We start from the raw sequence: 12,763 nt of genomic DNA on the forward strand, positions 1-12,763 counted from the left end.
CCTCCATAAATAATTACGCACGGAGGAAAGGAGATCCAGTTTTCTTGAAGAGCGTAGGTGTTCTTTGCGGGGTGTTAGTGGTGAAGAGGACAGACATCATGCCGGGAGGCAGCGTGTATTTGTTCAGGTATTAAATGATCCTAGTGTTCGATCCTAGCGCTGTTTAATAACAAACACTCCACGAGGGCATGTGGGCCAAGGGTCCAAACTCTCACAACAGTGAAACAGTCAGTGATCCAGCTCGCCTCAGCTGGAACAGAGACGGCTGGCTGCGATTCAGTCAGTGTGTCTCAGGTTTGGTCTCATTGACCTGTGACTTCTCTCAAGGTCAAAAGTGACATAAGAGTTACTAAATTATGTTTCAATATAAACTGTAGGACAAACGTGCCATATTTAAAGACTGAATGAACGTCGGGTCGCATCCAGACTGCGGTCTGTGGCTCAGGAGACAGATGCTGTTAGTAACTGTGGTTGTGATGGTGATTTTGGTCAAACGTAGTCACTAGTTAACTTTTCTGTATTGCACCAGCTTCCCGTGTTTTCTTGACCGGGAGCTGACCGCATCTATAAAGAATGTAAACAAGATTAAAAATGCTGTCACACCACACTATCAGATCATTTTTGTACCAAAATATAAAAAAGTTGTCACAAGTGCAAGTGGCATCATTACAAGAGTGTCACAGTTTCATCGTCACATCACGAGTGTGAAGCTCTGTGCATGTGTCTGCATATCAGCCAGTTATTGTGACCGTGTGGACTGGTCCTCGAGACACTACACTACAATGCACCAACGTGTCCTTCAGGGGGGGAGTGAGCTCCAACGACATGTAACAGGAATGTACATTCATCTGCAGGTGTTGGGACACTGATTTATGTTCAATGCCTTACTTTTACAGAATGTTAATAGCACATGTAGCATAATTAAACTTCCTATTGCAACTAAGAAGCAGAAAATTGAAACATAACCATCATTAATCACTGCAGTTATACTAGACTGAAAGCAGGGTATGTGTTAACTGACAAGTTGTTTCTTTATGTTTGTGTTTTTCAGTCATTAGTTCTGCTTCAAAACACAAAGATCACAGTGACAGAAAGACAAACTCACAGTAAGGGACGTGCACAATTGTTCATCTAGATGATTCCCCTTCTGTAAAGGTCTATTAATTTCCCGATGAATGGCTGTGATCATGTCCTTGTCTCGGTTTCATCTGAATGTATGTTTGTGTGTTTGTTTTCAGTTCTTTTTAAGTAGAGAAGGAATGCAGGCCAGTGGGAACGTGTCTTCGGTGCCACTGCAGTGGGAATTGTACGCCGACCACACAGAAACACAGATAACCACACGCACAGGTCCAACAGCATACATGCAACCTAAATCTGCGTTAATTAACCTGCAAAAACAGAAGCGCACACACATGTGCTACAGTAACATATAACCACCAGTGTGCACCATCTAATCAAACATCTGGAAACTGTTAAAAACAATCTCTCCCTCTGTCTTTCTCTCTGACCCAGTTGTCGGCACGAGAGCCTGCGATGAAATGCCTCCTCTGGTTGGCGTGTCTGTCATCGTGAGAGGCTGAACCGCCTTGTCTGTCAGCACAGATGAAAGAGCGTTTATCAGACTGGTGGGTTTTAAACATGCCCTACATATTTATATTGAAGTGATTATGATAGACAGGCACGACAGGGCACATCCCCTTGGCTTTAGATTTAAGTTGGATGCAAACAGGCCGAAGGAGAGCTGTCTGTCTCGATCAAGCAATTTAGAGGCACATTAGACGAGAGACCACCTCATAGCGTGGCATTTATCTTGCCACTAACTACTATGTTCTGTAAACTGCTAAATGCAAGCAATTATACCCTATGCACTACAATACACTGCTAACACGACTGTGATTACACGTGCCACCAGAGTGGAATACACCTACACACACACAAGGCACATAAATATGCGTATATGTCCTAAAGCAGGATGTTGCATCTCCAAGGTAACAGGAAGCTGTCTCCCTGCTTGAATGAATGATGCTGAGAACCCATATATACAGTAATGATATTGCACTAACACAACCTAATGGAAGATGTTAAAATATCTTTTACATGCAGCCCTGGCTGAAGTGAAGGAAATATTGTTAACTTAAGACACTTAAAAGGGTGTAATTTTGTTGCTAATATACACCAGTAAATTGAAAATTGGAACTCATAAGGCATCACACATGGTTCAGAAAATGAATGCACATCCAAAGAGTTTATGCAAACAGTTGTCACAAGCTATAGGTGGAGACTAGAGACTGTTTTGCAGCCAGTCGTCAGACAGGAACCATTATCACATCATGACTGGATCTTGAACAGTATCCAGAAAGGCACTAAACAGTAACTCTGCATGAGACACAGGGTAAAAGCATGGACTGTATGTAAAAGATGGACACAGCCACCTATTGGTCATTGAGTCTTTCAGCTTTAATGGCGATGCGGTCGCATTGACTTTGATCAGTGTTTCACTGTAGCCATTTCAAATGAAGAGTCAAACAGTAAGCCCACATTTAAGGCCTTTTGGGTGATGTCACACTGTGGCCATATTTCTCCAATCTTTGACTGATGTGAGCTGCCTGCTCTGTGTTTCTCAGTTCCCCTCAGCGCTGGATTTATGAAGCCCGGGGGCTGATCCACAACCAAATTATGTGGGCGTGGGACAGCTGGACTACACTCCTATCCATCTTTCTAACTCAAGGCAAAAAAAACAGCGCGGGAAACTTTTCTTTTTTTTCACCACTATAAATGCTGGGTTCTGTCAGGATCACAAATCATCCAAAGGGACAGTGTAAGTGTTCGCACAACATGCTGGGCTCTTAACTTGACATCTGAAGAGACGATCTCCCAGCTGTGATCTTTACATAACTGCCAGCAGATGATGGTGCTGAAAGGGTTACGGGAATCATTTTCATTTTCAGTATGCATCGTGTGCAATAATTCCCTTTGACTGATTTCTCTCTTTAAAAAGAATCAAACAACAACAGCAACAAAAGGATGCAGCATCAGTTGTTTCAGCAGGTACCTCAAAACAAAAGCAGGTCTTACATGCTTAAATGACATCATGTTCAAGTATTTATGGCTGAGCAAAGAAGGAATATTGGTTCTACTTTGACCCCCTCCAGCTTTACTATTGTACAGTATGTCATAATGAAATAAATCAGTCACCCTATTAAGCTTTTACTAAGGTATTAGCAAGTGCTTAATTCATCATTTATAAAGCATTAATGCTCCTTAGTATACCTTTTATGAAGACAGAGATTATTAGTAGCACTGTAAGCAGTACATGGTTACACCACGTACAACAGTGTATAACGTATAACAGTAGCAGATGGATAAACATATCGGCATAAATGACATACCAAGGACGAGTAATGATATATAAATGGAGAAATAAACACTTGCTTACCACCTTGGCATTATTATAAAGTGCTTTACAAGCTACATGGTGAAAATAACACCTCAATGTTGCTACAAGTGTGTGTGTGTGTGTGTGTGTGTGTGTGTGTGTGTGTGTGTGTGTGTGTGTGCTCAGTAAAGTTACATGAAAACACTAACTCGATGTTGTATGTTACTGTAATGTGTACATCTAAAACCAAATGATGTGTGGGCACTGGGAACAAATCTCCTCAATAATGGAAGATCATGTTTTTTATTATTTAATTTTTTGTCATCTTATTAATCATAAATCATGGATTTTATCCTTTTTACTGGTTGATTTGCTGATTTTAACTTTTGTCTTTTTCTCTTTTTAATGATTTCACTTACACCGCATCTTTGCTTTTTGATAATTTATTCCATTAATTTCCTTGTTTATGTTTTTTTTACTTAGTTGACCTAGTTTTATATAAGCTCTATTGTCATAACAATAACATGTTAATTAAATGCATCCAGTCAAAACTGACTAACAATATTAATTAATCATTTTAAATTATGCTGACTCGTCTTGCCTTGTGGTTGAGTGCTCTTGCAGGTAAATGGCTGTATTTACTGTATTTGCAGCTGGATGGTGCTGTCTGTGTGAGCGTGTGCACATCAAGGTGGAAGAAGAGGGTGTGTGTGTGTGTGTGTGTGTGTGTGTGTGTGTGTGTCAGAGAGAGAGAGCGAGAAAGGCCAGCGTGGGCCTCACTGTTCAAACATCTCAAAGTTTGCCGACGCGTCGTCTGCCTAGCACGCCTGAGACAGCTCTGGCTCCAGAATTTCACACACCTACATGCCACATTCTCAGACTGCCCCACAGTCATTTTGCAGACACACTTTATCTGGAAGACATGCACGCACACAGTATTTTAAATTATGGGACCATACTTCCATAAAACCAGCTGTCCAGAATCTGGACATCTTGTCTTATGCAAAATGACCAATTCCTTGATTCTACGTTGACATCTATCTCACGTCCGTCACCTGTGGGCTGTTCACTGTAAATGCCACTCTACGCATCAGATATCACTCACAGAATGTACCACACTGAAAATCTTTTCACATCTTCCATTACACACCAAAATAAACTTTTATTTTTGACAAATCTTTACTGATATGTTGTTGGTAGGGGTCAGCAAGGTGAAATTACACAAGGGGAAAAGTGCTACTGTCAGCCAAAGACCAAAAACTGGGAGAGGCAGGGTGTGTGTTTGGGGGCAGTTAGAGGCAGAGGAGCAGAGGTGAGAGTGAGGACTTGAAATGTAGAGGCCATCACTGGTAAAGGGTGAGCTGATATGAAGGGAAGCAAGGAAGGTGGATTCAAACTGTTCCACCGTACTTACGTAATCTTGAAGGAAGAGTATGTGACTTTGACTCTGAACACTCCCACATAAGCTTAACATTTATTAAAATGGGGCAACTTGGAGTTCAGTAAAAAGAGCGGGGGAATTGATCTTTGAGTAGACGGCCTATTCTACTTCTTCCAGAGGCATCCTTAAGTGTTGTGGAGGTGTAGACTTTGTCAGACAGGATAATGAGTTTTGAATCTGGAAATCGAAGGCGTGCCGATGCTCATCACATCCGTGTGTATGCCTCCAAGTTGGATGTTAGTTAAAAGACAAAGGTATTCTATAGAAAAGTTCAAAGAAGTGGTGCAGAGTGTCTGCAAAGAAGGTTTGCTTTGTTGGGACAGACTCCAACAGAGATGTAGGTGAAGGAAATCGAGCTCATGGATAGGTATGGTGTAAAGGAGAGAAATAGTGGAATTAGCAAAAAGGATGGAAATGGCTGTTGAACACTTTAAGAAGAGGAATCAACATTGCATAACATATAAAATTAGACGAAGGTGCACACAGAGAAGAATGTAACTAGGCAGCACTGGATGGCATTCTGTGGGATGACTTTGAAAATCAAATTGAGGAAGTGAGAGAAGGTAAAGGACTAAATGGTAGAAGCTGAGAAAGAGTGTTGATGGAGAAACACGGGAGTTGCACAGTGTCTTTGTGGGTGCCGAGAGAGGAACTGTGGTCCTGCACGAGGAAGTCAGGAGTGGCAGAGAAGCATGTGAGGAGTGACAGATGGTTTCAGAGTGGGTGTGGGATTACATGAGGGATCAGCTCTGCAATGGTGATGGACGGGACAAACGAGGTCAGGCAGGAGTCTCTGTGACGAGCTGTGATGTTTGCAGATGACACTGTGATCTATAGTGAGAGTAGGGAACAGGCTAAAGAGAGTCTGGAGAGGTGGAGGTATGCTTTGGAGAAAAGAGGAAAGTCAATAGAGGCGAGACAGAATGTGAGAATGAAGTAGGTGTAAGAGTGAAGATGCAAGGAGTAGTGCTAATGAGTGTAAACACAGAGGTCAACAGCAATGGACACTGCATAGGGCAGGTGGGTGAAGAAGAGAGTGCAGGCAGGGTGATCGAGATGAGTATCAGAGGGAGATGATTCCAGATGGTAGTGGAGCTGACATGATATTATATTGTTTGCTTTACTTGTTGTCTTGTTGAAATAATTCAGGGACTAGGGACAAGGTCTGTAACCGCTCAATCTGCAAAGACATAAAATCCTTCATGATAATATGAAGTTTAACTGTGATAAACTGCAAAAAATTGCAAACCTATCGTCGAATACATCCTCACTAATTCACATTATTAAACAGAGTTCACACTAACCACCTAAATTCAGTCCAGCCAGACCCTCACAGATCTAAAATAACAAAGAAATTCAGAAATTCCTCCACAAGCTGTAACAGGATGACGATTTCACACAAAATGACACACGTTGCTTGTCAAACTTGCCTTGATATAGAACCAGCTGACAAACACTTGAATTGCTATTCCAAAGAAATGTGTGTTTTTATGAATTAGACAGCAGTTTTTTGCAAACCTTGACCAGTCTGTATGACAGTGACATTCAGTGCAATTACTGAGAAATCACTTTTATTTCCTAATCACAAGGAGGTTGCATTTTTACTCTAGTGTGACTGAAACATCACATAATTTTGTTGATAGTTGAATTTCTTAAACTGGCTGTACTTCTGTAATTCATCTTAGAATAGGGGTTTGAATGCTTTACTTTCACTAAAGAAAAGCTCTCCGTCATTATTGTGTATCTTACAATATTAAGCGCCCCCTGTTGTTGTGATTTGGCTGTATAAAAAATCAAACTGAATTGAATGAAAGCTCCAAAGGTCCTAAGGAGCTGAGCAGAGAGAAGCTCCTGTCCTCTGGGGTTGTTCCACCAACTGAAGACAAACAAACAAATAGAAATGGCGTGCTCTGCACCACTGGACGTATGAATGCAGTCTTTAAAATGAGAGCTGATGACACATCCTCAGATTGTTTTGGACCACTGTTCTGCTCTTTATAAGCTCTTTATGCATTTGAAAAGTTCAAAAACAGAAAACCTTGAAGCCCTCTTATTGCTACTTTGTCCAGCCCTCACAAAAATAAAGACTTGTGTGTGACTGGGCTCCAACCCAGCCACAGACCCACAGGTTTGCCTTACTCCACGAGGTGGTTTGTTTAGAGGAAAGTCAAAAGGCTATAACAATGTGTTTGGATTGTTAGGGCTCGCGCTGCAGCGTCTTCTCCTCGGACCACCGTCATTGACGTCATAGCTCAGCTGCCAGAAGGGGAGAAATGCTCAACTGCAAAACCAATAACAAGCAGCAGCAGAGCAAATGACCATGAACGAAGCTTTGTGCAGATCGAAGTGAAGCGGACGGTGGGGCCAGAGTTTGGCTGTGGATCACTCAGAAAGCAGTCGTATGAACCGTGTAAAACTAACCCTTTCCACTCACATAAGTCAGACACATGTATATTCACACACTATCTGCTCTTTACTGACCTTTGCATGTTTTGCCATCAGGCTGGAGGGTGAATCCCACAGGGCAGCTGCAACGCACCCCCGTGGCTGTGTCTTTACACGTCCTGTCGCAGCCGCCGTTGTTGACGGCGCAGGTCTCTGCAGACAGCAGGGCAGAGATGGAAAAGGAAAGAGGAGAAGGGCTGATTACCATGTGAGCCCTACCTTTGAAAACATGAAAAAGGTATTCCTGACACCTGACAGAGGTTGAGACAAAGCTTCATGCGGTAGAAGAATACAGTATGAAATAACAGCACAGTAAACTGTATTCTCGTCTCATGTAGCTTTGTCAACACACAGATGAATTCTATGACAACTGCACTTTTTATGAATGGAAGGATTTTACACATTCATTTACAACACTTGGTAGTATACACACGTCAAGATTTATTATAGACAATGTATCAATACAACAAGATGAAAACCACTGAGGAGTGTGAAGAACTCTGTGAGATTGGTCCTGTTTCCAAAAGTGACAAGAAAATACAAGGGTCAGTAGATGAAAAATAAAGTTAGTGGATTGAGTGCTGTAAGTCTAGAAGACATTCATCAGAGCTCAAGTGTATATTTTCCTCGAGAAAAATGTTCTTGTATCTGGTGGAGATAAGTATTCCCTGAGCTGATCCCAAACAAACACAGTCCATGGTAACTCTGGCTTACCTGCCTAGCTGCTGTTGCTTTAGCAAAGCTCAACACAAACTTGCTCAATGGGCCTAGAGAAGTGCTGAGGAGGCTGAAATTTGACATCCAAAGGAACTGATTAAAACTACACCTAATAAGGAAGATTGGCTTCGTATCTGTTCTGCTTCTGGTGGGGTTGACTGAGATCCAGAGAAAATCGTACCAAAGTATTTCTATAAGGAATACTAGTATATAGTATAATAACAAATTTAAGGAAACAAACAAACATCTCAAAAACATCCAATCTAATTTATTTAATTCCTAAAAAGATGACACTTTGGACCTTAAATAGCATTGGCAGGGATGCCCCCCACCCCCTTTCTTTTTGGCAGCTTTTCCCTTAATTAAAATGCTGGGAGATTGTGTGCCCGAGTGAAGTAAAGAGCAAAGTAGGAACAGCCTATTCAGTCAGGCAAACACATCCACGTCTAAAGGTCAGTGCATTAGCATAATGCCCTTTCAGAATGCAGAGTCACAAACACATCTGAGCCAAGATGGCTGATGTTTGCTATCAAGAAACAGGAAGGTATTTGTACATTTGTTTGTTTTCCCTCATGCAGCACCAAACAACATCAGTCTCACGCCATCATCCCGTAAATCTCTGTTCTCTGGTCTGTTAGTGTTTGTCACTCTGCGTTCATCATTTGCAGTCCTTTCAATGTCCATTTCTCTTGCTGGAAAAGTTTCCAAGCAAGAATGCTAAATTATTTCAAATGTGAAAGTCTGGCTCAAACGAAGCATTTTCAGAATGACAGCTGGCAGCTGGTGTGCTGCAAAAATATAGCAAAGACTGGAAGGAGAGTTACCTCGACATCCAGGCAAGACACAGCAGAGCCCTGTCCCGGACTCAGGCCTCTGTCAAGTGTGTGTCTCACAAATGTCTATTGCATTGAGCTCAGTGTGTCTTCATAGGTGTGTACAGTAAAAGTGTATGTGCCTGTAAGTGTGTGGAGATGTTGTTTATGGGTCAGGGTGATTTATACTGAGTACAGTGGGCCCTGTCATTAGCTGAGGGTGAGCCCCTCTATCGCCACGCCCAGCCCAACCCAGCCCCAGGGCCAGGCTGAGCTCGGGAGTATCGATGAAATGCCGGGCATGACTGACGTCCTGCACAAGCCCCTCATACTTTCCTCTCCAAGCCTCTAACTCCACATACTTCTTTCAGGTTTATTTGAGAGTGAGTGGTGGGACATGTAGCAATAATCCATTCTTTGTATTTTATTTTTATTTTCTATGATGGAGGCTGGATGCAAAGAAAAAAGAGACAGACTTTCACTGGTGCTTGCTGAAAGTTTATGTCAGTGCTTGCTACCAAACAAATACTCGCTGCAGTCTTGTGTTCAACATGCAGAAAAGTAGACCTAAAGATAATATTTCAGCTGTGGGCTCTGCGGTGAGTATGTAACATAAATGAAATGTGAGCAATTAAGTGTAGATGGCTGCCTTGATTAAAACAGAGGTCGTCATAGGATGATTTCAATGATGCTCAAAGATCGCCCTGCAAAAATAATCTCATTCACTTTCTCTCTGATCTTGTTAAAAAGTAACAAAATCTGTCAATTCACACCTCTAAAGTGCACACCTTAACACTAATTGAAATTTTGCTTTCATCAAGTGCAGCGTCTTCCTGATTGCGGGTTGCTTGTATGCCCCAAGCAGTGTACCATACATTACAGTTGATGAAAAGAGTCTCGTTGTAGGATTGTTGTAAGGGGTAAAAAATGAACTTTACATGAAGCGGTTATATTAATTTACTTAGTCAATTAGAAGAGGACCCTGCAGCGTGCACAGCTGCTCCCTGATTATTCAACATCCCTTCCATACATCAGATATGGACTCTAAAAACCCCAAGAAAGTGATATATACAAATTATGGAGGTTTCATTCAAAGATTCAAACTTAAGCGATGCCTCCGGTCAACGCAGAATTCTCTCAAAAATGTAAATTTAGAATTCTGTAAGTGACACGTCTTTGGAATGTCTATTGTTGAAATGTGTAAGTAGCCTAAAACACGCCATCTAGTATGGCTGCTCTGAGTAAAGTTAAAAATGGTCTTCTCATTGCGAAACATTCAGAACTGCTTTTGCCAGTGTGGCTAACAGGGCTCACATCTTTTTCCTTGTGTCTTGTGTATTTGTACACATTTTAAAGGCTTGTTATGTTTCTTAGAACACTGTTTGTCACTGGAATGTGAGCTAATCCCTCAAAAAAACACCTAAGTCCCTGACAGCCTCACATAGAAATCATCCCCCAGCTCCATTTAATAAAAAATACTGGCAACTGCCAGAGCTACCCCTCAGCCTCCTAACAGACACAACTAAGGATTCAACTACAAAATCTTAGGTCACCTTGTTCTCAAGTTGTAGCATTCACAAACTTTGGTGTCCACGTCACCTGGTGTGGGGATGATAATACCCTATGTAAAGCCTAGCTCAGCCCAGTAGAGCCTAGCTATTTTGTAGTATATTTATATTTTACATAATTTTAATGTTTGACCATAAACATATATATGTTTATACTTGTTGATGTAGCCATTTTTAAAACTGCTATTGTTGAGAGGAGGCTGGAAGATGATACAGACTGAAGAAGAGTCCAGCTTCAGCTGTCAGGATTACAACAGGCCACACAGGAGAAGAGGAATCAAAGGTAAAACAGTTGTGCATACATATCTGTCACACTCCTTACATACAAACAGTGACTGCTGCTGCCAACTCTTTGCATGGGAGGAGAACACATCTTCTGTTTATTTAAGCTGGGGAGCATAAAACTGTGCATGCTAAAGCAGAAAGGATTAGGAACTGCTGCACTGCTGTAAAAAGGGAATAGTGGCATGACCTCTCAGCACTCGACAAGATCCACTGTAGATCCTGCGATGGGCATGTTAATGAGCTATGTATATAAACACACAGATAAACACACATGACACACGTGATGTGATGATTTCACTTGTAGCACCATTTATTTATTTATTTTTACATTTTGCTCTCGTCTCTCCTGTACCTGATCCAGTTTTAGCTATTCATACAATATTAACACCATGAGCTGTCATAGAATGATTTCAGCCTAGTCTCTTTCCTCCCTATTTGCCCTCTCCCTCTCCTTATGGCCTGTTTTAGCAGCACATTTTCATTAGAGCCTCGGCTGCAGCTCAATCAGTCTTAAACAGCAGCACCATTTCTCTCAGAAACAGAGAGAAAAATGAGAGCAGTGTCAGTTCTAACATACTGATGCTCTCAGACAGTTTCAGTGCAGCAGTGGTGTGGTCTCTGTGCTCTAAGCAACCACATATACATATTTATGCTCACAGATCTGAAGGAAGCATGTGAGGTATTAATGTTTTACAGAATTAGGGTCATATTTAGCACCAGGTTAATATCTATCTATGATATGTTAGGGCACAAATCAGCATTTATCAATGTCAGTCAAGTTTTAATTCTACAGCGGTTATTATCAGGAATTGACTTGTCACGTCAGATGGGTTCTTACTGCTGGAAGTATTTAGTTTGGTTTAGATAACACATGTGTCACCTGCTGTTTGCTGTAAATCTTGTGTCAGTAGACACTTTGGACATGGAGCTGTCCAGTACGACTTCTTTCAGCTCTTATGGGAGTCTGCTGCATAGTTATTATTGGTCCACCCTGTATGGTTAATGGTTAAAAGCTAAAATGGGAAGATCTTGTTGACAACCAGCTAGGCATCAAAAAAGGAAAGAGTAGATATTTATTACACATGACATGAATGAATGAGAGGCGCTGCTTTTTACAGAATCATAATTCTCTGTTGGGAGGTTTATGTCATTCCCGCGTACATGACAGACTTTCAGCAAACCTGTGACACTATTTTGGGGCAAAATCAGAAGAGGAGGCCTGCTGATATGACAAGAGATGAAGCAGGGTTTAGAATGTGAGCAAATAAAATATTTGGTAAAAAGATGAATGGGAGCAGAGAGAAAATGGGAGAAAAGCTAAAGAGGAATGAGAAAGCCTGCGAAACCCAATTTTCCATCCTTTCTTCAAGCCACAGTGGCCAGAACCTGCTTAAAGAAAACTCGTGTAAGTTTGAAACATGTTTTAATGGACCACAGAGAATACAGGACAGTTGGTAACAGCAGGACTTTAAGTTGCTAGACTCCTGTCTGAGAAACAAAAAGACCCCATGCATTTAATTAGAGTAGAAATGTGTTGTTTCAGAAAAGGCACATCTTGACTGATCCACCCATTTGATTTGGTGGAAGTCTGATTGATTGAGGTGCTACAAAGTCATTAATTCATTCCTTGAAAACAATTTTAAAGGCCTTAAAGTAACCACGCTTGATGATAGGCTGGAAACCTTCATTAACTCAATCATAGTTTGATGTTTTTAGCCCACCCGTGGTGTTTTTGGAATAGAATACTTGATAAAGAAGTCAAAATCAAATTGGATTATTATTAGTGGCTCCAAAAATTTCCACCAAAAGCACAGACACTGATCTACAATAAATTTAAAGGTAGAATAGATGGATACATCCTCATAAAGTGGTACAAACCATCACTGAACAACCAATGTGAACCAGGGATCTGGCTGCTGCACACAGTTTCACCAGCACCTTTCACAGCCTCTTACCTCTTTGATGGCCACGGTTATGAGAACATTCTGCTAAGTACAGCTGAAACCGTTCATCCTACACTTCTGTCAACATGGGGAAAGTTGGGTCTATGACCTTTATTTTGCTATAAAGCCTTTTGTTTTGGAGCATCAGTAATCAGAAATACAGGAAATGGAAAACA

At 41.4% G+C, this 12,763-nt stretch overlaps 1 protein-coding gene and 1 long non-coding RNA gene across 4 annotated transcripts in view; one reads left to right on the forward strand and one right to left on the reverse strand.

The window, feature by feature from the left end:
• The window catches only part of scube1 (signal peptide, CUB domain, EGF-like 1), a 125,546-nt gene that overhangs the window by 28,963 nt on the left and 83,820 nt on the right, over positions 1 to 12,763 (reverse strand). For all 3 annotated transcript variants that reach the window (XM_025899548.1, XM_005475582.4, XM_005475583.4), the window contains one exon: positions 7,299 to 7,415. In XM_025899548.1, coding sequence (XP_025755333.1) covers positions 7,299 to 7,415 — 117 coding nt within the window. The remainder of the gene's footprint in view (positions 1 to 7,298; positions 7,416 to 12,763) is intronic.
• On the forward strand, positions 1,228 to 3,275 carry LOC112842636 (uncharacterized). Its single transcript, XR_003214515.1, has 3 exons — positions 1,228 to 1,347; positions 1,513 to 1,625; positions 2,625 to 3,275. It is a non-coding gene; the product is annotated as an uncharacterized LOC112842636 (long non-coding RNA).

Source organism: Oreochromis niloticus, linkage group LG17, assembly GCF_001858045.2.
Source record: "Oreochromis niloticus isolate F11D_XX linkage group LG17, O_niloticus_UMD_NMBU, whole genome shotgun sequence".
Classification (NCBI taxonomy): Eukaryota; Metazoa; Chordata; class Actinopteri; order Cichliformes; family Cichlidae; genus Oreochromis; species Oreochromis niloticus.